This window comes from Podarcis pityusensis (assembly GCF_964106645.2).
Source record: "Podarcis pityusensis genome assembly, chromosome: 13".
NCBI lineage: Eukaryota > Metazoa > Chordata > Lepidosauria > Squamata > Lacertidae > Podarcis > Podarcis pityusensis.
Genome location: NC_138038.1, coordinates 19,943,646 through 19,968,562, shown reverse-complemented (window position 1 = coordinate 19,968,562; position 24,917 = coordinate 19,943,646). Strand labels below are relative to the sequence as shown.

The following is a 24,917-nucleotide window of genomic DNA, read 5'->3' as shown; positions in this document are numbered from 1 at the left end:
GTCCTCGTGGCCTTCTGGTTGAGCTGGGAGCTGACATGCGCCTTTCCTAACCTCTGCTTTGATTTTCTAATGGTAAATGACTCAAGAAACCTAGCAAATTAAATCCCTTTTAGGGAAGGTTGCCCCGATTAAATCCTGCTGTTTACAACCCAGAGTGGCCTGTTTGCTTAATTAAGAAAACTGATATGTCCCTTGATCATTAAAAAAGCCAAACAAAAACTTCAGTAGTCATGGTGACTCCCTTTGAAGCTTATATGCTGTCTCAGTTGAACACCTGGTCTTTATAGATGTTACCTGGCTCCCAAATGTCTCTCCTCTGCTTCTCCAAGTTCAGCATGCTATGCAGCCATTGTTGCCATCTACTACTGTTACTCGTCTCTGAACTCATTAGGATGGCCTTGACGTGACATGGGAAGGATGATGTGGCAGTCACAAACCTCCCATCAGCCAAAGTCCACAGCCTCCTGAAAAAATGTTCTGGCTCTTCTGCTCCTTGTAAGTTTAACATGCATTGTTACCAGTCTCTGAGCTCATTAGGATGGTCTTGACCTCATCAGGAAAGGAGATGTATACTTAAAGCCTGTATTAATTGATATCTACAGCCTCCTAAAGTATATTATTCCCAGTTTAAGCCAAACTCTTTCACTAGAAATTAGTTAATAGGTTCAACTGATGGGATAACAAGCAAATACCAACCCAAGAATATGCCACTCATCTGTAGATTTCTTATTCTTTTTACAGAGCTGCAAGTGTGTCCCACACTTCATCCAATCCCACTGACCAATCTCTACTCAGACAAGGCACAGTACAGATACCTCAGATACCGAACAATTTTATTTTTTTAATTGGTTTAAACACCAAAATCTGCAAAAGCCTCTCCAAGACAAGGCAGTGATCCTCCAAGGCTAACATTCTTCCTTAAGCTTTTGTGATACATACATTAAAATTTACAAAACTTCAAAAGTAGCTGCAAAAATACTGTTTTCAAATAGAAAATATAGTTTCCATCTCAGGTTCAAGAAAACCTTTTCAATGCAATCCAGAGGCTTAGCAAAAAGACGAGTTGCTTTCATTTCTAATACTTTGCAATCAAGGCATCACCAGGTTTAAGGCCTTTCACAGTTGTGCTGTGGGGGGTGGGGATGCGGGTGGCCTAAAATGTAAGTTTAAGTGAACCATGGGATCTTTGGAGTGTTCTGTGCATTAAAAAGTAAGGTTAAAGCTGAGCAGATCCCCCTGACTCATCAGCCAGAATTGTAGTAGTGTCAGACCTAACTGGACTGGCCAAATCATTACAATTAAAAAAAGGAAGGAAGTGGATTTGATATGCTAAGAGCTGCATTCCACCAGGGAACTTTAGACATTGTTCTGGCTTCAGCATCAGTTTCCTTTGCCAGAACTGTTGCAAGAAATCTCCTCAAGAGGTCCACTGGAAAAGATGTCTGGGGAGTGTATGAGGAGGGAGGGGGAAAAGAGAGACCATTCCCTTATTCTTACTCCATAAGGGAAGGGAGTAAGACCTCAAAAAAGGCACACAAGTTGAATTTCTGTCAATTCAACTTCCAACTGTTACAGCATGATTGGAAGAGAAAATGCTTCTTTCAAGCATTTAGCTGTGTTCCAGTAATGCTAGTCTCATAGAGTGCAGGGCAGGATGCAAAATAATCTCTAGATGTCTCATTCCCTGGAAACAGATTGCCCAGCACAACTCTTGCCCGGCAGCCATCTACTAGAGCAGCGTACACCAGTTCCTCTGGATACATGTAAACCTTTCATCCTCCCTAGTCTGTCGAAAGCCTGAGACACATCCTTAGGATAATTCAAAACAAAACAAAACAAAACAAAACAAAACATACATGAGCTCTTGCCTCACCCAGCAAGCAAACAAGAGGAGGAAAAACCCGGTAGCTTATAGTGTGTATATTCCATCAGAGAGGATGAGGGGTTCTTTGGACATCGCAATAGCAGGACAGTGACATGAACTTCTAGGGAATTGAAGTGCTTTTAAGTACCAGGAGTCAAAAGGGGAAAAAACTACTGCGGCTGCAGAAAAGTCCAGTGGCAGTCTGCATTTTTTTAAGGCAGTTGCTGGAGGACTTGTGTTCTAGAAGTGCTCTGTTCTCTGCATTCCAAGGCACTCTTCTCCACAGGCCATGGAGGGACCACAGATTCATTTTGGGTCTGCCCCTCTGAGCTTCAGACAACCAGGGAGCTGTGGAAGAGGACGGTGTCTTCAGCCTGGTGCCGCTTCCAAGTCTCCAAGCCCAGCGGAGGAGATTTTGGGTTCTCGCTGAAGTCGTCTCCCCTCGAGTCTTTCCGCAAACCGAGGATTGGGACCGTGTGAGTGGGCTGGCAGGAGGAGAATGTGCCCGGTGGCATGGGGCTGGGAGAGGAAGAGAAGTCTCTGAACAGGAAGTCCACAGTGGGAATAAAAGGCTTCACCAGGCTGAATCGGCAAAAGGCAGAGCCAGTTGGGTTGAAGTGAACTTTGTTCTTATCGGGACAGGAGGGCAGGAAAGTCTGATCGGGGCTTGGAGGCCTGGAGAGGAAGAAACCACAAGGACAAAGAGATGAGGAATGCAAGGATTGATGCCATCAACTGGCTGAGAGTTTCGACTGGTGGTTGTAAAGATCCTTTACAGTGAGAACAGCAAGGAGGAGCGTGAAGGAAGAGAATCTTTTGACGTTTCTTGGTCTTGCACTTTGGGACATGGGCGGGGAATCTGTGGTCCAACAACACCTGCAGGGTCCAACTCCTATCAGCCCCAGCCATCGTGACTGATCGTTAGGAATGCTGAGGGCTGATTGGTAGGTTGGATCGTGATGTTCCCCCAACCCCTGTGGGCCACTCACATGTCAATCACTTGACATCACCATGACATTAGGAAAAGCATTCCTCCCTGCACCATTTGCTGTTTAACCTTTCAGCCAACAGGCTCTTATAGAAAGCCCAACTTTGGGCAGAGTTTGCTGTCACGGCCAGTCAGCTGATTGTTCTTGGCAAGTAGGGCTTGCTGTCAGTGCCAATCAGGGGTACACTTTAAGGCTCCCAGTTCTTCATTTGTCCCTCACATATGACATCAGGTGCATGGGTGTGTATTTGGGGGGAAGCAGCCTCAGGGGCTAAATTAGGACCCCCTAATTGGGACCACGGGACGCAGGTGGCGCTGTGGATTAAACCACAGAGCCTAGGACTTGCCGATCAGAAGGTTGGCGGTTCGAATCCCCATGACAGGGTAAGCTTCTGTTGCTCGGTCCCTGCTCCTGCCAACCTAGCAGTTCGAAAGCACGTCAAAGTGCAAGTAGATAAATAGGTACCGCTCTGGTGGGAAGGTAAACGGCGTTTCCGTGCGCTGCTCTGGTTCGCCAGAAGCGGCTTAGTCATGCTGGCCGCATGACCCGGAAGCTGTATGCCAGCTCCCTCGGCCAATAAAGCGAGATGAGTGCTGCAACCCCAGAGTCGGCCACAACTGGACCTAATGGTCAGGGGTCCCTTTACCTTTTTAATTTGGACCACAGACCAGAGGTTTCCCAGGGCTGATCCTGTAGGAAGTGGACTGCATTATGTAAGGCTGCAGTTATCTCGGCCTGCTGTGTCCCTAGAGGCAAATACCCTTCTTACTTACGCAGCTTCCTCAAAAGCCCGGATTTTCTCACAACCCTCTGGAGGTTCCCGCTTGAACACATAGGTGTGGTTGGGACGAGGAGACAGGGCAAAGGCAAGGACTGGAGAAGTGCTGCCATTTTCTGGCGGAAGCGGGGGAGAAAAAGAGAAAGGCTTAAATGTGACACAGACAAATGCAGAACCAGTAATGCTGTAATGCATCTATATCTGGAAGAATCGTTTGCATAATGTCCCATCCAGGTCATTGATTCTAAAGCTATTCTTGCTGTGTCTTCTGTACACTCAGCCTTATTAAAAATCCAGGGTTTTTTATCTGTATAGGCAAAATCCCTATGGAGTCACTGCTTAGATGGCATCACTTTTATACTTTTGTTGCAAACTGCAGTGACACATAGTTTTAAACAAACTGGTGGTTGGTAAAGGTGCTTATCAATAAAGATTCACATGCAGATTCGGGGCTGTCTGTGTATCCTGTAAAGAGAAGGAAAGTTTTGGGTTTGGTCAGTTTTGGAAGTCTGGCCTGCTACCTCCTGCTCTTGGGTATCTGCTTCCTGTTTCCAACTTCTCCCTTCACCACACATTCCTGGTTTTCCTTCTTACACATTCAGGGGACACTCCCAGAAACGTCTCCAATGTTTACAAGTCCTCCCTCCATCCTTTCCCCCTTCACTGGGCTCCACAAAGCATCACAGAATACAGTGGGCTTTTCCCTGCCCTTGCTGCCATAAAAAAAGAAAAGCTTACAAAACTAGCAGCCAGGTCCATATGTAAAGAAGGAGAGATCATACGGTGGACGTATGGTGGGATTTTCACCATTTATCTTCATATAAGACTTGAGAAATTTGGTTTGATACAGTCGGGAGGATTCTAAATGCCCAAATAATTAGAACGGCAATTATTTAGGGATAAAAGATGTGAAATCCTGAATGAGCAGGGTCAGATTTAGAATGAAGTTCAATCCAATTAATTAGACTGTGACCTTGTATAGGCACATCACACTCTTTGCGATCCCTAATATCCGTACTCTTCCCTTCAACTGGTTTGTGGACACTGATGATCCATGGAAAGGGAAGAGCAGGCTAGATCTCTTTATTTTAGGGTTTAATTGCTTTGAGTTAGCGATTTAGTGCAAGTCAGTAAAATGAGTTTCATGCTCCAGTGCTTGCTTTTGGTTACCCTCCCCCACAATTCCAAGGTGAGTCTATGGGCGTTGATGTGCTGACACTGTTTTCTGGCAGGATTCAATCACATTCCAGTAAATTTAGGTTGTGCAACTGAAGCCAATTAATAATAATAATAACAATAATAATAATAATTTATACCCCACTCATCTGGCTGGGTTTCCCCAGCCACTCTGGGCGGCTCCCAACAGAATATTAAAAACACGGTAAAACATCAAACATTAAAAACTTCCCTAATCAGGGCTGCCTTCAGATGTCTTCTAAAAGTCAGAGAGTTATTTATTTCCTTGACATCTGACAGGAGGGCGTTCCGCAGGGCGGGTGCCACTACCTCTGCCTGGTTCCCTGTAACCTCACTTCTCTCAGTGAGGGAACCACCAGAAGGCCCTCGGAGCTGGACCTCAGTGTCCGGGCTGAATGATGGAGGTGGAGACGCTCCTTCAGGATTGGGAGGGTCTTGCGCCAAAAACAGCAACAACAAAAACCCACTTCCCCGAAAGATCGGACTTTTTGCAGCTAAGCGTCTGGAAAATTGTGGGGAGACTTGCTTTGATGCAACATCATCTACACAAACCAATCAGAGCGAAGGCTCATTCAATAACCAACGCCGTCTGACCTCCCTGCAAACAAATCAGGATGACTGTTCGATAAATAGTGATGCCTGGGGAGCACCCTATGCTGTCCCCTCCAGCTTCCAGGCTGTGTTCTTGTACTGTGGAGGGTGGGGGTCAAGAGGGTGGGGGGCAAACAAGGCCTGGAAAAACCTCTTTAAAAAATGTGCAACTTTCTAAGGCTCCCAACATGCCTCTTACTAGCCCCCTTCTGGCTTACCTTTTCCCTTAGCTTCCACTGGCGGCTTATCCAGCACACTGGGGGAAAGCTCCTCTGTTGCTGCTTGGGCAGGCGTGTGTGGGGACCGCCCAAAGGCAGCTGAAGGGGACGGAGAGAGAGAGAGGCTGCTGCAGCTGCTACTGCTGTGCTCCACCCGCAGCAGTAAGGCTTCTCTGGTGCTTCTCGGCAGCGGGGCTGGGGCTCTGTGGCCATCGGGGACATCCAGGATCTAGAAGGAAGACACTTCTTAAATTAATACTGGTTCACTTAGGGCCTTTTTACCCCAGCTCTTATTTCAGGGCAGCTACTGCAAGAGGAACACGGGTGGCGCTGTGGGTTAAACCAGAGAGCCTTGGGCTTGCTGATCAGAAGGGTCGGCGGTTCGAATCCCCGCGATGGGGTGAGCTCCCGTTGCTCGGTCCCTGCTCCTGCCCACCTAGCAGTTCGAAAGCACGTCAAAGTGCAAGTAGATAAATAGGTACCGCTCCAGCGGGAAGGTAAACGGCGTTTCCGTGCATTGCTCTGGTTCGTCAGAAGTGGCTTAGTCATGCTGGCTGCATGACCCGGAAGCTCCCTCAGCCAGTAAAGCAAGATGAGTGCCGCAACCCCAGAGTCAGTCACGGCTGGACCTAATGGTCAGGGGTCCCTTTACTTTACTGCAAGATCAACGCATTTATTGGGAGGGGGAAAAAACCCAAGACCCTCTCCTGCAGCAGTGCAGGCATTTTGCTATAAACAGCTGTAGTTTGCCCTCCAGAGGAGACGTTGCACATCTGCTGTGACTCAAAGGCCAGCTATGGAGCGAGGGAAGGATGCAATGCAGCCCCAGAGTTCAAGAGAACCAAATCAAACATGTGCTTAAAGCGTGTTATGAACCTTTAGGTGTGGTCTGTTTCTAAGTCGCAGGAGACGAGGTTAGTACCGTAGGATTCCTCAAGCATTTGGAGATTTCTTTTAAAAATAAAAATAAAATCACCATAGAAAGTCAGCGGCCCTCATTGAGAACAAGGGGCTGGCTGTGGCTAGCTGCTGATGCTGTAGGTTCACCCTATCTGTACTTTAAAACAGCCATAACTGTTTCTAGATGAGTGTTTGGAAATTTCAGTACAGAGAATTTCAGTGTACAGCTCAGGGTATGTCATGAATGGGAGCTTTGTATTCAACTAGTGGTGCAAAAGATGGCAAAAGGGGCCACAAAGGTGTGTTCTGCCCAGCAGAGTTTTGGGAACCAGCCGTAACTCACCCTGAGGAGCTCCTCATCTCCTTGCTCTTTTACAAACACTTCTTCCAGTTCTTGATTGAGACCGTCGAGGCTGTTGTGCAAACAGGGGCTGATCGGCGCAACAGTCAGGGCTGGAAAGGGTGCAGGTGGGGAAACCTGCAACAAGGACATCCAGCAATGTGGTAAAACAAGCCACCGACACCTTTTTTGCAAGGAAAGTATTCACTACAGCAATGGTTCTTTAAGAGTGTGGCGAGAATGGGAAGATTCAAGGAAAATCAAAGAAACATTTAAACATTTCAGTATAGTACAGTATAAAAAATTCTTAATTTGCAGAATATGGATAGGTTTCTTTCCAAAATCAAGCACAGCTAGCTGTTTCTTTTAATTTTCCAATGTATTTCTTATCACTAAAGAAACTGTACTAAACATTTCAGTATAGTACAGTATAAAAAAATTCTTAATTTGCAGAGTACAGATAGGTTTCTTTCCAAAATCAAGCACAGCTAGCTGTTTCTTTTAATTTTCCAATGTATTTCTTATCACTAAAGAAACTGGGTGTGGCACGAGCAAATTTTTATTCTGAAAGTTTGAGACCCACTGCTCTACAGCCAATCAGGTCCTTCCCTAATACTGAGCTTCGAATGCTCTCCTCTTTGTTTGCCCAAGGGATACTGAGAGGTCAGGGGTTGGGGACCCTGCTGACGAATTCTGCGAAACAGTAGTCAATATCCGGAATCACTGTTCAGTGTTGGACATCATATTTGCTGAATACACAAAGCTTCACAGCTTGTCTTTCATCGTACAAAGTCTGGTACCTCGCTTCAGTTAAAGATTTTCAGAGACTTTGAGACTAAAGATTTCATTTTGTACTTGTTATGGTTTGAAGGAATTCTATAAAGATTATCTATTGCGTACGTACATGGTCATCGTGTTGCCTAGGCATTGCTGACACTGGGCCATGTGGGCAGGGGCAACAACATCTGGAAGGGCACCGGTCAAGTAGGTGCATACTTAATAGGCCAGTTCCACCACTCTGGTCTAGTATGATGAAGACTCAGAGCACTGGTCCATGCAACCCGTCCCTGACCCATCTGGCAATGCGCTCTCAAAGGTCTCTCCTAAGTCCTGCTTCCTAATACCCTTCTAATCACATGCCTCTCAAACACTGAACCCTCTCCTTTTTTTGGTCCAAGGGATGCCGAGAGACCTGGATCCTGAGAAATGAACCTTGAATGCCTAGTTCAAAGGGCAGCTCAAGAACGATCACTTGAGCTTGGAGCAAGGCTCTTGACCTCCACATACACAGCAGCCAGCACAGGCCAGTAGGAAGTGTGTGTGCGCCCCCCCAAATTCCTCGCATTGTTTTGGGTGGGGCTGAAGAGAATGGTTTTGCCCTCCCCCACCCTGCAAATGCAGCAGCAGAATTGAATACTTCAAACTCTTTCCCAAAAATAGCCTCGAGCTCATCTCTTGCCAACAGTCCATCGACAGCTGGACCCTGTTTTCCTCTGGCTGGATGGGGGCAAACAAAGGAGAGGGATGCGGTGCCTACCTTGGCGGGCGAGAGGACACTATGATCCCCCTGGACGGGGGAGATCTGGTCTTTCTCTTTGCTATTCCGGGCACTGAGTTTCGTTCTCTGGAGCTGCTGCTTCAGTTTGGCAATCTGGGGAATGAGAATGCAACCTGCATTTAGAAGAGGCAAAGGACCTCACAATTTCTTCTGCCCATGCGCAATGCATGACAAGCACAGGGGGCAACTTCTGCAAGGTGCCCTTCCAGTGCCGGCTTACAGCCATGGATTCGTAGAGTTGGAAGGGACCCTGAGGATCCTTTTGTCCAAATCCCTACAATGTAGGAAAATAAGCCGTTGTCCCACCATGCAGGGATCGAACCTGTGACCTTGGCATTATCAGCACCATACTCTAAGGAACTCAGCCATCTGGGATAACTTGCTGCCCAATTATCAGATCGTCTGATAGGACCAGTCTTTCCTCTAAGGAGGTGTCACCTTTTTGAGGTGTTGTCTTTTAAGCAACTGGAAGTCACACAGCTAGGCCTGGTTTTTTGCAAACACAAGCCAGGGAAGCAGCAGCAGCAACAGCTGCTCTGCTTCCTGTGGGCAATGGAGGCCTCTTGTTCGCTCTGCAGGGGGCTTCCTCTGAAATCTGTGGGGCCGTTTCTGCTGTGTTTTTTTAAAACACCCACACAAACACAAAGAGCATCCTTTCGAAAGGAAGAGGCAACACCTAATAACCACTATTCATGGAAAAAACACACATATATATGTATGTATTTGTATATATGTGTGTGTATGTACGCATGTATATATGAGAAACTCGATGCATCCAATGTGTTTTACCATATAGCTTTTGCACGGGAAGAAACAAGCACTTTGAACTGTTTGAGAGAACCTACAGAAGGAGTTGGGAACATAGCTTATTCTCTAGGTGGCCTCTAATTTCCCTCACTGGAGAAGAGACACTGCCAGGTTTATTATATTTTGCCCTCAAAGATACTTATGTGAAATCCATTGGGTGCATGAAACCTTGTTTAAAAAATAAATAATAATCTCCTTTTTTATTTTGAGCTAGTTCCAAGGCTTCTGCTAGGCACTGTAAGCAATGCTGAGTTAATGGACCACTAGCCTGACGTTGTCTGCAGAGTCTTGCCTCTTAGGGCAAATGGGGCGCTGCCCCACCCATCTCAGCCTGTCCTCAGCCAGCCCCTACTCCCTGCCTTCTTACTTACAATCATTACAGAAAGTGTCAGCTTACACCTCTGTATAGAACTCAACAAGGAGGATGGTAATAAAGGCAGAATCAGCTGGCTCTGGCTCCCCCTGCTGTTGGGTCCCTTGCCTTCACATAGAATCATAGAATCATAGAGTTGGAAGAGACCACAAGGGCCATCGAGTCCAACCCTCTGCCAAGCAGGAAACACCATCAGAGCACTCCTGACATATGGTTGTCAAGCCTCTGCTTGACGTACGCCCTACCAATGCGCACCAGCCACTACTGCTTTCGGTGAGTGTGGTGCCTCCTCCCTGCCACTGCTTGTGAGGATTGCAAGCAGCATTCAGCAACAGCAGCAACAACTGGTTTATTACTATAAACCATGGTTTCCCAAACTTGGGCCTCCAGCTGCTTTTGGACTACAATTCCCATCATTCCTGTCTGCTGGTCCTGCTAGCTAGGAATGATGGGAGTTGTAGTCCAAAAGCAGCTGGAGACCTAAGCTTGGGAAAGCCTGCACAGGGCCTAGTGGGAAGGTACCTTATTTGACAAAACTACCTGCCGATTTGTGTTATCTGTGAAGGACGCTAATTCTGGGTTTCTGGGATGCTCAATGCAGGCCAGTGGCTGAGTTTCCTTTGCGCACTGTGCAGTGCGGGAAGCATGCTTTTCGTTTGGCTTGCTAAGCAGCTCTCTCACCTCTCTGCGGTGATCCACGCTACTCCACGAGGCCGAGCGCTTATGGGCAGCGGCTTTCCCCACCTCTGCTTCGTGCCAGGACACAGGAGTCTGCAAAGAAGGGAGCAAGGCGTTCAGCAGAGCACGGCCAGTCCAAGCGAGTTCCAACACGGCAGTCTACTTTGCAAGAGTCATTCTGAAAACATGCCATTGGAGGGAGGAAGTGTCATGCCGAAGGGCTAATTTGTGGGACTTTGGAAAATGAAAAAAAATATATATCACTTTCCTATGGGAACTAAGAGTACAACCACATTGCCATGCTACCTAGGAAACTCTGGCTGCTGCTCTCAGTGCATTTGGAATCCAGGGCAGAATGCTTGGCCGCCGTTTTCCTACACAACGACATTGGTATAAAATGTCATGGATTACACAGGCCTGGATGGAAAAAGCCCAACTAAAACTTTCAAGAAAGATTTGCGAACGACTTTCTATGCCTTCACATCTTCCTTGCAGAGTACGATAGCCAAAATTCACATAGAGCTTGTGTTCCACACAAGCTGCTTTCAGGAAAATTATGCCCAGAAGTGTTCCCAGAGGAGGAAAACCTTAACTCAAGAAGAGTGTTCATCCACATTTCAGCCAGTGAAGTCCAAGTGGAGCTCCATACCACTTCTTTTTGAGGGAGAATATGCCTCCCACTGGGGCTGGGTGATATGGGACGCGGGTGGTGCTGTGGCTTAAACCACAGAGCCTAGGACTTGCCGATCAGAAGGTTGGAGGTTCGAATCCCCGCAACAGAGTGAGCTCCCGTTGCTCGGTCCCTGCTCCTGCCAACCTAGCAGTTCAAAAGCAGGTCAAAGTGCAAGTAGATAAATAGGTACCGCTCCGGCGGGAAGATAAACGGCGTTTCCGTGTGCTGCTCTGGTTCTCCAGAAGCTGCTTAGTCATGCTGGCCACATGACCCGGAAGCTGTATGCCGGCTCCCTCGGCCAATAAAGCGAGATGAGCGCCGCAACCCCAGAGTCGGTCACGACTGGACTTAATGGTCAGGGGTCCCTTTACCTTTACCTTAGGGCTGGGTGATATATCATCAAAAACTGGTTTGGAGTCCGTATCGTGATTATCAGTTTCGTAATTTTCGACCTGGCAATGTATTGCAAATCTTGATGGGTGTGTGCTATGCAAAAATCACCAAGTGTGAAAAACTGAAGCCCGCCAAGGCATCTCTCGATTCCTGCAACCCCTGTTAACCCTGGTGGCTCAGCTCTCCCCTGCCTCATACAGGGGGGCAGCAAAACACAAGAGCAGGTGCCAGCAAAAATCACAACGTGAGAAAAACCACAAAGGCAACCAACACTTCTACATGGCACCATCCTTATTTCAGACATCGTGATATATCCGTGAGAACTCCGGGTATAGGACAGTATATAAATTCAATAAATAATAATAATAATATCTGTATTTTGTGATGTTTAGCTGGTGATATATCACAATGTCGTAAGCCAGATATCGCCCAGCCCTACTTCCCACATAGCCCTGCAATAATATTTCCAGCAAACTTATAGGCTTCCATGCTTGGGTCTTTATTCAGGAACCGTAGTCCATCACGTCACAATGTCTCAGGGCAATTTAATACTGCATGTACACAAAACAAACTCTTAAGAAAAATAAGCTGAATGCTACAAGCAAAATCCTAATAGATTCCAAGTAAAGATGCCAATGAAATTAGTTACTATAGGCAGAACATTATTCAAAGACTAAGGAAAAGCCTTATATTCATTTAATGACACCCAGCAGCTCTCATTCAATCTCTGTGACCTGCCTGGAAATTTATTAATATTATTTATTAAATTTATATACATTCATCAAAAGATCCCTGGGCGGTGGTACAACATTAAATCCACATCACAGAACATCGGTGATGAAAACATAATAAAAAGCATACTGATATAAAGCCTAATAATAAAATAGTCATCATCATAACAGTCCCACACTTTCACAGGCCATACATAGAGTATTTAATAACCATAGGCCTGGGTACAGAGGAATGTTTTTGCCTGGCTCCTAAAGACATGTAATGATGGTGCCAGGTGAGCCTCTCTGGGGAGAGCATTCCATAGATGGGGAGCCACCACAGAAAAGGCCCCTTTCTCTTGTTGCCACTCTCTGGACCTCTCTGGGATGGGGGGCATAGAGAAGGGCCTCAGGTGACAAGCGAAGGGTCTGGGTCAGTTTGTATGGCGAGAGGCAATCCTTAATGGTGAGCATTGCACTTGTCTGTTTCCTGCTATTCAAGGGGTTTGCCATGCAAGGACTGCTGGCCTATGATATCAACGGCCCTCAAGGTGGGGCTGCACAGAAGCAAAGGAAGTGGTGGTGACAGAATTGCCTAAGTTCGGGCAAGCGCTTGCAGACAAGTGGCTTGCCAGACCACCAGCATTCAAGGCCCCACCTTACCCCTGATTTACAGGACAAGCAAGAGGACAGGCCACCCTGTCCAACAACCCAGATGGTTGGGCTGCTGGGACACGTTACGCTTCCATCTTGTTGGGCATGTTCCAAGACCAGTAGCAAATTAGCAATACTAGTGCAGAGAAAGCTATTAAGGCCCAATCACCTTAGAGCTCTGCAGTCAAGACCATGGTCTGGGGACATCTCTTTCTCCAGCTGCCAAGGCAGCAGAAGGGGCTTTTCTATCAGCAAAACCGGCCTCCCTAGAAAGGCTGTTGTAAAACAGGAAATCTGGCAGCCATTTTTAAAATGTTTTTTGTTTAAACAGCCCTGTTGAACAACCCTGGAAAGTTAGCTCGAACCGCTGCAAATCCTGACTGGTACAGGCCTTTTGCAAGTGGCGGGAGAGGAGTTGCAAGGGGCAGGACCCAGACATTTTGTGGAACTGTAGAATGCCAATGACTCCCCCCTTGACCCCCACTTCATGCCAGGAAAAAATGTGCCCACAAGTGTTGATGCGGAGCCAAGAGTTGCCGCCCAACCCTTCAGCAAAGCTTTTCGGGAGCAGGAGCAAATAGCAACCGCCACTCGAGGTATTTTTAAGACCTCGAGATAAACCCTTATCTTTCAAGTTACGAAGTGCCGGTCACAAGGGGGAAATTCCACCCATGCCGCCGGTGTGGGGGAGGCTAACCCACCCCACCCACCCCACGCGCAGCAGCGACGTCTCAAAAAACTATTTGCAGGTGAAACTGCTGCACCTTGGTGCAAGCTTCCTGCCCCGGCTGCAAGAACGGCTGAGCTGCCTTGCCTGGAATCCCCACATCATGTTGCAGCGGAGAGCCCAGAAAGCTTTGTTTTATTTTGCTTCCTTGCTGAAATGCACATCGGCCGGCAGATTTCATGCCTGTCCTGGGCTCAAGGAAAGCTGTAGGCGGCCTCCATTCCTCAAGTGTACACAAGAGCTTTGAGGAGTATATGGAACAAAACATTGCTCTAAAAAGAATATGTTGACATGCATGGATTAAGTATGTAAAGTATAAGCGAGAAGAATAAATAGAAGTGGCTGTAAGAGATGTTTTGCCCAAAGAATGCAATGACAGTACAGTGGTGCCCCGCAAGACGAATGCCTCGCAAGACGGAAAACCCGCTAGACGAAAGGGTTTTCCGTTTGAGTTGCTTCGCAGGACGAATTTCCCTATGGGCTTGCTTCGCAAGACGAAAATGTCTTGCGAGTCTAGAGATTTTTTTTTCGCTTTTCCCCCCCCTTATCTAATCTGCTAAGACTTTAATAGCCTTTTAGCAGCTAATCCCCTAAGCCTTTAAGCCTTTAATAGCCGCTAAACCGCTAATAGCGCTAATCCGTTAAGCCGCTAATAGGGTTGCTTCGCAAGACGAAAAAACCGCTAGACGAAGACTCTCGCGGAACGGATTAATTTCGTCTTGCGAGGCACCACTGTATTTACCGTATTTTTCGCTCTATAAGACGCACCAGACCATAAGACGCACCCAGTTTTTGGAGGGGGAAAACAAGAAAAAAATATTCTGAATCTCAGAAGCCAGAACAAGAAGAGGGATTGCTGTGCAGCGAAAGCAGCAACCCCTCTTGCTGTTCTGGCTTCTGGGATAGCTGCGCAGCCTGCATTCGCTCCATAAGACGCACACACATTTCCCCTTACTTTTTAGGAGGGAAAAAGTGAGTCTTATAGAGCAAAAAATACGGTAAATCTGAGCTAAAGGAAGTCGAGTCGTGGTGGAGGGAAGTCATGGGGGTATGTAGGGTTTATGTTACAGGGAACCAGGCAGAGGACCTTCTCGGTAGTGGCACCTGCCCTGTGGAACGCCCTCCCACCAGGTGTCAAAGAGAACAACTACTAGCAGACTTTTAGAAGACATCTGAAGGCAGCCCTGTTTAGGGAAGCTTTTAAGGTTTGATGCATTACTGTATTTTAATATTTTGTTGGAAGCCGCTCAGAGTGGCTGGGGAAGCCCAGCCAGATGGGTGGAGCATTAATAATAATAATAATAATAATAATAATAATGTTTACAGGGTAGGGGTACATGTATTTTCTTTAGTTTAATTTTGTGTTAGTATTTGTTTACTTGATTTTAATTTTCTGTAACATTTATTAAGAAATAAATAATAAAATAATAAATAAAATGTGCACAAGATCTGGCTAGGGGGTACAGAGGGAATGCGCGGCAGGAGAGGAAACCCCCCCCCCCAAGCTGCAGCTCTTGGTGCTGCTGCCAAGGGGGAGGCCTGGCTTCGAGCACCCTGCCCCCGCAGGCCCAGCCTTCTGCCATGAGGCAGGAAGTTTCCAAACACGTTATTCTAGTAGTGGCCAAACAGCTTCCGCCGAGCAGGAGAGAAGGGGAGGAAAGTGCTTTGAGAAGACAACCACAAGGTCTGAAACCACAAGGTCAGATAATCTGCAGGGAAGGGCGTGCCTCTTGAGTCTCATCCCCAAGGCTATAAATATAAATAAATCCTTTGTCTTCACAGCAGAAAGCGAGCCACAGCACCCACAGAAAGGCAGGAGGTTTGGGAGGCTCTGTTGAAACGTTAAACCAGCTCTTGCACACAAGAGAAAAAAAGGATTTCAGGCACTCGCTTCACCTGCGACCTGAGCTTGCGCAGTCTACCCCAAGATCCCCACGCCCCATGGGAGAGAGAAGGCGAAGTGGGCGCAGCACCAGAACGGCAGGCTGCACAAAGAACGTGCCGGCCTTGGGCTAGGGAGACTCGGGTTCAAGTCCTCAGCTGGCCAAGTCAACTTTTAAGAAAGGCTCTCAACTGAGCTTATCTAAAAGGGTTGTTGCAAAGATGAAAATGGGGCAACCCCCAAGTTCCTTGGTCTGGGGCAGGTTCAGTAAGGAAGCCTTTGTGGTTGTCCAGACTGGCTGCGCGTCTTGGCTAAACCAACATTACAGTCACTGTGCAGGGGCTACCCTAGACCTGCCTTGCACAGGTGGACTTGCATAGCTCTGATCCAACCTCTTCTGTAAAGGTCATAGGTCAGGACTAGAGCAGCTACTTTTCATGCAAAGCAGTGGCTGAGCAGGTTTCCCTGGGGATAGGATTCCAAAATGGCGGTACCAGGTTCCATCCTCATCTTCTCTACCTCATCTTCTCTACCTAAGCTTGGGAAAGACCCACATCAGAAAAGCTTTGCAGGCTGCTGCCAGTCAGTGTTGGCAATACTAGATGGACTACAGGTCCAACTCAATGTAAGGAAGCTTCCCGTGTACTTCTTTGGTCACCCGGATCAGCAGATGCCATAGGACTGTAGGTTCCAACATCGTAGGAGACCCAAGGCCTGGTTCTTGCAGAAGCGGTCAAATTGCAAGAAGACTCCACCGCTTCACGTACACATCAGTACTCCTGCAGGCACTCCCAACTCCCTGCACTTGGAAGTTTAGCATGTCAGGAAGAAAGGGTTTTTCAAGTTCTCCATGCGAAGGAGTTTCATTTTTATAAAAGCCTATTCAGCAACGTGAGACTCCACACATGGTTTGAAGAGGTATGGCGCAGACACACATTTACCGCTACACCGAAAACCAGCCCAAAGTCTGGCCAGGAGGGACAGCGTGCTTGGTGATGGTACCGCCATTTTGGAATCCTATCCCCAGGGAAACCTGCTCAGCCACTGCTTTGCAGCTTCAGGCTCCCAATTAACAGGTTTGTTTTTCCAGGATTTAATACCTCGGGGCCCAGTTATGTTGTATTTTTATAGCTTCACTGGGCTGCTTTTCCAGCTCCCGCCATGCTGTTAACTTTGCCTGATGGTGGGTTGTTGTTTTTTTATGGATCTGCCTCCTTTCCAAGCTGTTGCTACTCCGAGTACCTCTCTTAATGGATGAAACGTTGAACCCTGCAGGGAGCCACTCAAGCTAATGTACCTATTTGGTCACTGCTTGCGAGGCTGGTTTTGTAACACGCTCTCTATCTAGGCACTCCAATTAAAAAGGCTAGATTCATCTCCAGCTGAAAGGGGCCGAGGCTGTCCTTTTGTCTCAGAAGGACCATTTGTTGCTCTGCAGAAATATTTATGGGTTGCCAAGGCTTCCTCGATGGCTGGAGGCTCCCCGCTCCATCCGGGAGCACACACGCCTCGCGCTGAGCAAGCCTCTCTTCCATCGCAAGAGCCCTCAATCTCAAAATCAGCGCATGGCACACAGCCCTGAGAAATGTTATATAAGGGTTTTGGCCCAGGGCGGTGAACTGAGCTGAAAGAGCCTCGGAGCACTGAGCCCCTTTCCAGGAGGACAGCTGCCTCTGCAACAAAAGCCAAGGAAAAGTCAAGCTTTGCCTCTAACCAGCAGAAGCACAACAGGGAAGGCCTTCCCTAGAAAGCCAGACACAAAGAGCAGGGCTTGAGACTTAGGAGAGCACTCTCACCCAGCCTGGGCATGCATGCATTTTGCAGGGAAAGGCATTTAGACTTCTAGTTTACCCGGCTCAATGTTTTCCAGCATAATTTTTTTTGCACAATCTAAGTTAAATTTTAAAAGTCCAGCTTAAACCCTTGCACATCTGGTTTTACAAGAGGGTTGCAAAACAGTGACCGGGATATTCCCCTCCCCGGGTGCATAGCCTTGGTTTAGCTTCAGCCAAAGGGAAAGGCGGCTGGGCAATGCTGTTGCTGAACAAAATACAGTCCCCTGTGGGGCAGCACTAAGGGTTCTCAGTACAATGGTACCTCGGGTTACATACGCTTCAGGTTACAGACTCCGCTAACCCAGAAATAGTGCTTCAGGTTAAGAACTTTGCTTCAGGATGAGAACAGAAATCGTGCTCCGGCGGCGCAGCAGCAGCAGGAGGCCCCATTAGCTAAAGTGGTGCTTCAGGTTAAGAACGGACTTCCAGAACGAATGAAGTTCTTAACCCGAGGTACCACTGTACAGTCGCAGGCTGTTGGAGACAGCCCTCACTCCAAGCCCAGCAAATCCATTTCTGCTCATGGGTTGCTTTCTCCAGGTTGGGGGTATTGCTGTTTGGCCAAAAGACACAAACCACACACACACAGTTTTATTTTTAAGTACTTCCATTTCTGACTTCAGGCCCCACTTTAAAGTTCCTTAATGCTTCCTACTCTTCCTTACAACGTACAGCCACCAAATGTGGAGACAGAATATGGGTTGTAGCATTGGAAGGGACCCTGAGGATCTAGTTCAGGCTTCCTCAATCTCGGCCCTCCAGATGCTTTCGGCCTACAACTCCCATGATCCCTAGCTAGCAGGACCAGTGGTCAGGGATGATGGGAATTGTAGTTTCAAAGCATCTGGAGGGCCGAGGTTGAGGAAACCTGATCTAGTCCAACCTCCTGCCAATACAGGAATAGTCAGCTGTCCCATACGGGGATTGAACCCGTAACCTGATAATTAGAACAAAGAGGTTACGTTCAGCTACTGGGTTGAATGCCTGGGAAGGGCACACCTGTCTTTAACCTGCCTCTCCAACCAAACAGTCCGGTAGCACCCTTTAAGAACAGACATATTAAATGCTTTTGTGGAGTGTAGCAAGGATGGGGAACCTGCGGCACTCCAGATGCAGCTGGACTGCGACGCTCGTTGCCCGTCATCCAGCAACTGATGGCTCCTTAGCAACCGCCTCTCGCTTCCCATCAAGCACTGTCTGCTTGACAACCGTGTGGGCTGCAAGTAAGATGAAAGCAGAGGTTCTTCAGATCACCTGCATCGCCACAGAAGCCAAACCCCGTGGTTGTGCAACACAACTGCAAAACAGCCCCTCCAGGCTAGGCCTGGGCAATATATCAATATATCGCCCAGGACCGGGATGAGGAGCAGACCACGATGTCGATTACACTCAGCAGTATATTGCTGGTGAAACTGACACTGCCTCCGAGTTCCTCTGCTAGCGACTTCCTCCAGCAAGCGCTGCTAGCGGAGGGACTCAGAAGCGGTGGCAGTTTCACCAGCGATATATCATACTGTGCAGAGGGAGGGGGGAAATCTGCATTGGTGAGGCGCCGATACAGCTTGTTCCTCCCTATGCATCTTTTAACTGCTCAGCTGAGGAGTGAGCTAACCTCAGCCGAGCAGTTAAAGGATCCGCCAGCCCAGTGCTGGCTCTCACACAAACGGGGAGAGCACCAGGGATGGCTCAGTGGGGGCTCGGGAGCCCTCCCACGCCCCAGCTGAGCTGCACAAACAAACTGCCTCGTCCCAGTCCGCTAGGCAAGGGGCGAAGCTGCCTCAGTTCCCACGGTGAGAGCTGCGGCAATTTCAACCGTGCCTCGCAAGCGGAGGCCAATGCTGCTTGTTTTTCAACATCGTGGTATATTGCCCGACCGCGATGTTTGGCTGGTGATATACCGCGATGCTGAAAAACTGTTATCGCCCAGCCCTGCTCCAGGCATCTCTTGCCTGTAGCCAAGGGCCACTCCTGGGAGATGGAGGGGGAAAGTTCCCCCAAGACTTTGCATGGTGTTTACTGGGGCTGGGCACCAAGATCGCCATAGTGCAGACAGAACTGTACGGGACTTGGCAACAAATTGGAAGTTTGCAATAAGGCAGGAGACAGTGCTGGGGTGAGTAGGACTGAGAGATATCTGGTTTTCAACACTGTGATATACCAACAGCTGAACACCACGATGTTCAACTCTGGAATGTATCTTGGCTGCTTCTTCCTTCCCACCTTAGGTTCCTTTTGCCTGCCTGCCTGCCTGCGACTTTGCTGTCTGCAGGCCATTTGAACGGGCACGGTTTATCGCCAGCTCAGATTGTCTGAAACCAGTATAGTGATGTGAACACCATAATCGTTTCAGATAATTTCTCAATGCATCACTCAGCTCCGTGCAGGACAAGGTGAACCTCTGACCTGATCTGGCAAAAGCTTTTCTTACGAAGCGGTTAAGTTGAGAGGGCTCGTGGAAACACATCGCTGCTGATCCCAGCCTGACCTCTGGGAACACCAGCCCAACCAGGCAACATCTCCTGCCACCTTCAGGGATCTGCCCCATCATCCCTCCATGATCTCCCACTGTCCCTGCAAAAAGGTAGCTCCAGTACCTGGGTGGATTTGTCACTCATATGCGCTACGGCAGCTCCTTCTGCATCCCGAGGCCACTGGCCCAAGAGGTACGATCCAAGGACGGTGTCTAGGGAGGAAGTGCGCCTCACCCGGGGGGGCCTGTTCCGGCAGGCCTTCTCGACCGGACCGGCCGCAGCACATGGGACACTAGCTGGAGAGGAAGGAAGAGAAACAAGTTAAGAATTCGAAGCATCACTCCTAAATCTCTTCTACCTGCAGCAGGAGCTTATCTGTAGTGTAGGGAAGTGTAGCTCTGTGAGGGGGCAAACTACAATTCCCAGGAAGCCAAATCCTTTAAATGTATGGTGCGTAGACCGGCCATATGATTTCCCTAACCTTTCTGATGCATGTGCTTCTGAATAAGCAACAAAAACTAAATCAAAAACCCCCAAAGGGAAGGAACAATTATTAGCAGATTCCCTCCGCACCCTGCCAAATCTCCCCAAAATTTTGCAAACGGATGGGGCTGCGTTTTGTTTTTGCATATGCCGTTCATATAATTTCGACACTATCTGTTCATTGCCAGAGGTGCCTTAGGTTCCCCATTTGGAGGGAACTCTGGACGTAAATTCCACACAGAATATATTGTTTTGTTTGATCTCGCTTGTTTGATAAACTCAGAAGCTGTGAAAAGTAACGAATAACATCGGAATGATTTATGGGAACTATCGTGGAAATTATGAAAGCAGTAGAAGTATGAGATGATCAGAGCCCCCCAACCTCAGAACATGGGAAGATACCTCCAATATTTTTTTTTGTAATTTGGCATAATACTTGGACTGATTGATTATTGAATAATATGTATAATTTGGAATATTTAATATGGTTTGATTGGATTGTTAAAGTGGAAAATTTAATAAATAGTATTTAAAAAAAAAAAATAGATTCCCCATTTGGATACTCCAGCTTGTTCAAAATTCAGCACCTAGAGTACTATTATTAATTAATTAATTAATTAATTAATTAATTAATTATTAGCATTTATATACCGCCCTATACCTGGGGGTCTCAGGCTGATTCACATAATAAAATCAAAATATAAAAACACAAAACAACTAATAAAAATAAAAACAACCCACCAATTAACCCCCCCCCATTTTAAAAGGGCATGGGATGTAAATCGGATCAACCAAATGTCTAGTTAAAGAGGAACGTTTTTGCCTGGCACCTAAAGGTGCATAATGAAGGCTCCAGGCGAACTTCCCTGGGGAGAGCATTCCACAGACTATTTACCAAAGCTTGGATTTTGTTTTTTGGACTACGGAGCTCTCTGGTGTTGTGCCATCTCCGTTGACTCCCGGTTCCCAAGCACAATCCAAAGTGCTAATTTTGACCTTTAAAGCCCACACTATCCTTAAGGTTGCCTCCTCCCACTTGGATGGCATTTGACGCCCTCCTCTGTGAACCCTCGCCATCCAAGATGTGGCGGGTGGGCACGTGGAATTAAGGCCTTCTCTGCAGCTCATTTGGAAGATGGTCAATGCGCCCTACTTTTTATGGAGGGCAGGTTTACAGACTCAAAAGGCTATCTGGTCCAAGCCCAGTTTCAAGACCCCTAAGAAGGGAGAGCAGGGGGGGTCCTGATGTTGCCAAACAACCGTCAGCACCTTGACAGCAGACCGGATAGGCACCCTGATCAGCTGGCCAAGCTTCCCCACTATAGTGAGTTGTATTAAAGTGAAATGTACTGTATTTCTATACACAGCGCGCACACACCAGCATGCACAAATTTCATGCAAATCTGAGTCGCTCTTTTTACTCCTCTGATCCTCTCTTGATTTGCTTATAAGATGATCAGTCAAAACTCTGCTTCTCAATTCTTTTTCCTTTTATTGCTACCGACCTCCTGTTACTTGCTGCACCGCTTTATTGCTTTCATTGCTTATTTACTGCAACCAATTTAAAATTTCTTCGACTATTTCATTATTGCTGGCCTTGGGAATTCCAGGACGCAAAGGCTGCCACGCATGGTTAATGTTTTACTGTGAACGTAACTCTCCTTACCATGTACAGCAGAGACAAGCCGGGATATCTGGCTTTAGCTTTACGATGGACCATTTGTTTAGCTCAAACAAGCCATGAGAATAAACCTTGGCTCTGTGCTGTGGTTTGTTTGGAGCAAAACACCACGATCAGACATAAAGCTAAGCCTAGAAGTGCGGCTTGCCACTCCTGTGCCCATGTTAGGGGAGAAACAAAACAGGACCCCTCGATGTGTTCACAGCATATTCCTAGCTACAGTTTACTGTGACAGGCAAACCGGGACAAAGTCAGGAAGAGCTCACTTTTCTACCTTGAAGGGCCCATGCAGTAGGTCAGCTTTCTAAACGCAGGAGCTAGCAACAAGTTTCCAAGCGTTTCTTTAAGTCCTGCTAAACCCTCTTCCTGTACAAGTCAGTTGGGAAGGGTGCACCTGTAAACAAAGCACTACTACTGCCCTTCCCCTTTAAGACAGACAGGCAGCATCGACTGTTTCCGAGCACAATTCAAAGTGTTGGTGCTGACCTTTAAAGCCATAAACGGCCTTGGCCCAGTATACCTGAAGGAGCGTCTCCACCCCCATCGTTCAGCCCGGACACAGAGGTCCAGCTCTGAGGGCCTTCTGGCAGTTCCCTCGCTGCGAGAAGTGAGGTTACAGAGAACCAGGCAGAGGGCCTTCTCAGTAGTGGCACCCGCCCTGTGGAACGCCCTCCCAGCAGATGTCAAAGAGAACAACAACTACCAGACTTTTAGAAAACAGCAGCCCTGTTTAGGGAAGCTTTTAATGTTTAATAGACTATTGTATTTTAATATTCTGTTGGAAGCCGCCCAGAGTGGCTGGGGAAACCCAGCCAGATGGGCGGGGTATAAACAATTTTATTATTACTATTATTATTATTTAATAGCTCAGTCGGTAGAACGTGAAACTCTTAGTCTTAGGGCTATGGGTTCGAGTCGCATGTTGGGCAAAAAGATTGGACTAGATGACCCTCGTGGGTCCCTTCCAACTCTGATTCTATGTGTGAAAAGGACTGGCTGCACCTTCCCCGGGTTTTTCCAAAGGGAAAGGGGGACTCACACCTCCTTTGCAACAGAGGCAATCTAAGCGCCTTCTGAACAAACTGCACCTGTATCCAATTTAGCGTGAGAAACACGCCCCCCCCCCATCCACTGGCTTGCTCAGTGGCCTTGGGCAATTCTCTCAGCTGAACCTTCCTCACAGGCTTAAGAGATGAAATATGAGATGAGATAGTGTAACACCTAGCCCTTGGGACAGACATCTAATTGCATCTTAATACATTCGCTTCCCAATTGCTTCTGTAAAGGAATGCATCCCCTCCTCTTATTTTTAGACTGTACGCATGTAGGCTGGGCCTGGTGTAGGCCTCCCCAAATTATTACAAGGATCTGCAACTATTTTCTTAGTAAAATGATGATTACTATTTCCTTGACTGTGCCGGGGCAAGTCTATTTTATGCACTTATTTCTGATGCCAACGGCTGCAGCCATATTTAGGAACAGCTGTGCTCTGTGAACATTCCTGCTTCCCAGCATGCCCAGTCCCTGGTCCCCAGCATTTCTGGAAGTTGATAGGCTAAGCCTCAGTTCGGGGACCCAAGATCTCAGCTTTGCCAAGCCATAGCTTGTTGGCAGGGGAGGAACGAGACCACAGCTCAGTTGTAAAAGCACAAACTTTGAAGGCAAAAGGTCTTAATCCCTGGCATCTCCTGGTAGGAACAGGAGAGATACCCTTCCTGGAAACAACCCTGAGCAATGCTCCAACTTTATCTAAAGCCACTAGGTAGGCTTAGGCAGGCCACGGTGCCTGATCTTAAGTGTTAATCATAGCAGGTTTTATTACTGAAACCTCAAGAGCCTCTGCACTTTTGATTTCAGATGCGCGAGAGCCAGCTCACTCATTGGCAAAGGAAGCACACTGTACAGCGCTCACAAGTGCTGTTAACCACATGGGTCCTGAGCGGCATATATGTGACATTCGCCACCTCAAGAACCTTGACGGATGGATATAAAGCAAGCTGTGCCCTGAACAGTGTCGCATGCAGTTTAATCATAATGGAGACTCAAGACCCGTAGGAAGCTTTGCCTTGTGCAGAGTCAGGCCCCTTAAAAACAGAAGAGATCAGGCCATAGGCCAATCTAGTCCAGCATCACAGGGGCCAAGTAGATGCCTATGGAAAACCTGCAAGGAGGACCTGAGTGCAACTGCGCTCTCTCCACCAGTGTTAGAAACTCAGATATATAAGCTAGGGGCCAAATGGCTCCTTAAACCAAGGTTGCAGTCGCCAAAATGGAATGTCTAGTTGCCATTTGGGGGCAAGATGGCTCTGAAGTCTTTATTTTTCAAATGACTGCAATTGACCCGCAGTTAAACATCTGGATAGTTCAGTTGACAACTTGAGCTAGATTAAGAGCTTTGATAATTCAAAGAGAAGTCACTTGATCCAGAAACAGTCCACATATGCATTGGCCTATTCCGACTTCTTTTCGTTAATGGCAACTGCTCCTGCTCAGGCTGCACAGAAAAAGCATTTTGGTTCCAGACGTTCATTCCGATTGTGTAGATAAATGTAACTGATAGAATCCTACAGGATGGGGTATTAGTGAGTCACAACAGTCCAAGCAGAAGACAGATTATTTCCACACACGGAGACCTGCCTCTGCATCCTATTCCTAGGCAAGCAAGGTTCATGGTCGCAGTTAAAGGACACATTCCAGCCATGCAAAACAAACACACTTAAGGAAAATGTGGCCTGTGGGAGCGGTGTGTGGCCTGGGGAAGAGCCCTGGGGGCCACAGAGAGAGGCATGGAGGGCCGCATTTAGACCCCAGAAGTTGCCCATTATCCAGGCAGTGTTAGAAACTGAGATATGAAAGCTAGGAGCTAAATGGCACTTTAAACCTGTGCTTGCCGGCACAGAGTGCATGCTTCCTTCTCTCACCCAACCAGTTTCTTTCGTAAAGCAAAAAGGGGGGCAGCAGCCACCCCCTTGCATCAAAGTTTTCACCCTCCCCACTTTAGTAGTAGTAGCAGCAGCAGCAGCAGCAGCAGAATACTGGGCTATTGGCAAGTAACTGGTACTAGCCTGATTAGGGAGAAGAAATGAAAACGCTGTTATCATGAGCTGCAAATGCC

The 24,917-nt window shown here is 47.6% G+C and overlaps 1 protein-coding gene and 2 long non-coding RNA genes across 4 annotated transcripts in view; 2 read left to right on the top strand and 1 right to left on the bottom strand.

Moving 5' to 3' along the window:
* The first annotated feature begins 299 nt into the window (after positions 1-299).
* LOC308462172 lies at positions 300-1,853 on the top strand. The gene is made up of 2 exons (XR_013979041.1): positions 300-495; positions 742-1,853. It is a non-coding gene; the product is annotated as an uncharacterized lncRNA (long non-coding RNA).
* The window catches only part of FAM117A (family with sequence similarity 117 member A), a 38,643-nt gene continuing 14,542 nt past the window's right edge, over positions 817-24,917 (bottom strand). For both annotated transcript variants that reach the window (XM_080979427.1, XM_080979428.1), the window contains exons 2-8: positions 19,762-19,934; positions 10,297-10,386; positions 8,415-8,528; positions 6,881-7,015; positions 5,638-5,866; positions 3,627-3,747; positions 817-2,539 (exon numbers count right to left, since the gene is read on the bottom strand). In XM_080979427.1, coding sequence (XP_080835553.1) covers positions 2,197-2,539; positions 3,627-3,747; positions 5,638-5,866; positions 6,881-7,015; positions 8,415-8,528; positions 10,297-10,386; positions 19,762-19,934 — 1,205 coding nt within the window. In that variant the 3' untranslated portion in view covers positions 817-2,196. The remainder of the gene's footprint in view (positions 2,540-3,626; positions 3,748-5,637; positions 5,867-6,880; positions 7,016-8,414; positions 8,529-10,296; positions 10,387-19,761; positions 19,935-24,917) is intronic.
* On the top strand, positions 14,357-15,301 carry LOC308462185. Its single transcript, XR_013979055.1, has 2 exons — positions 14,357-15,134; positions 15,233-15,301. It is a non-coding gene; the product is annotated as an uncharacterized lncRNA (long non-coding RNA).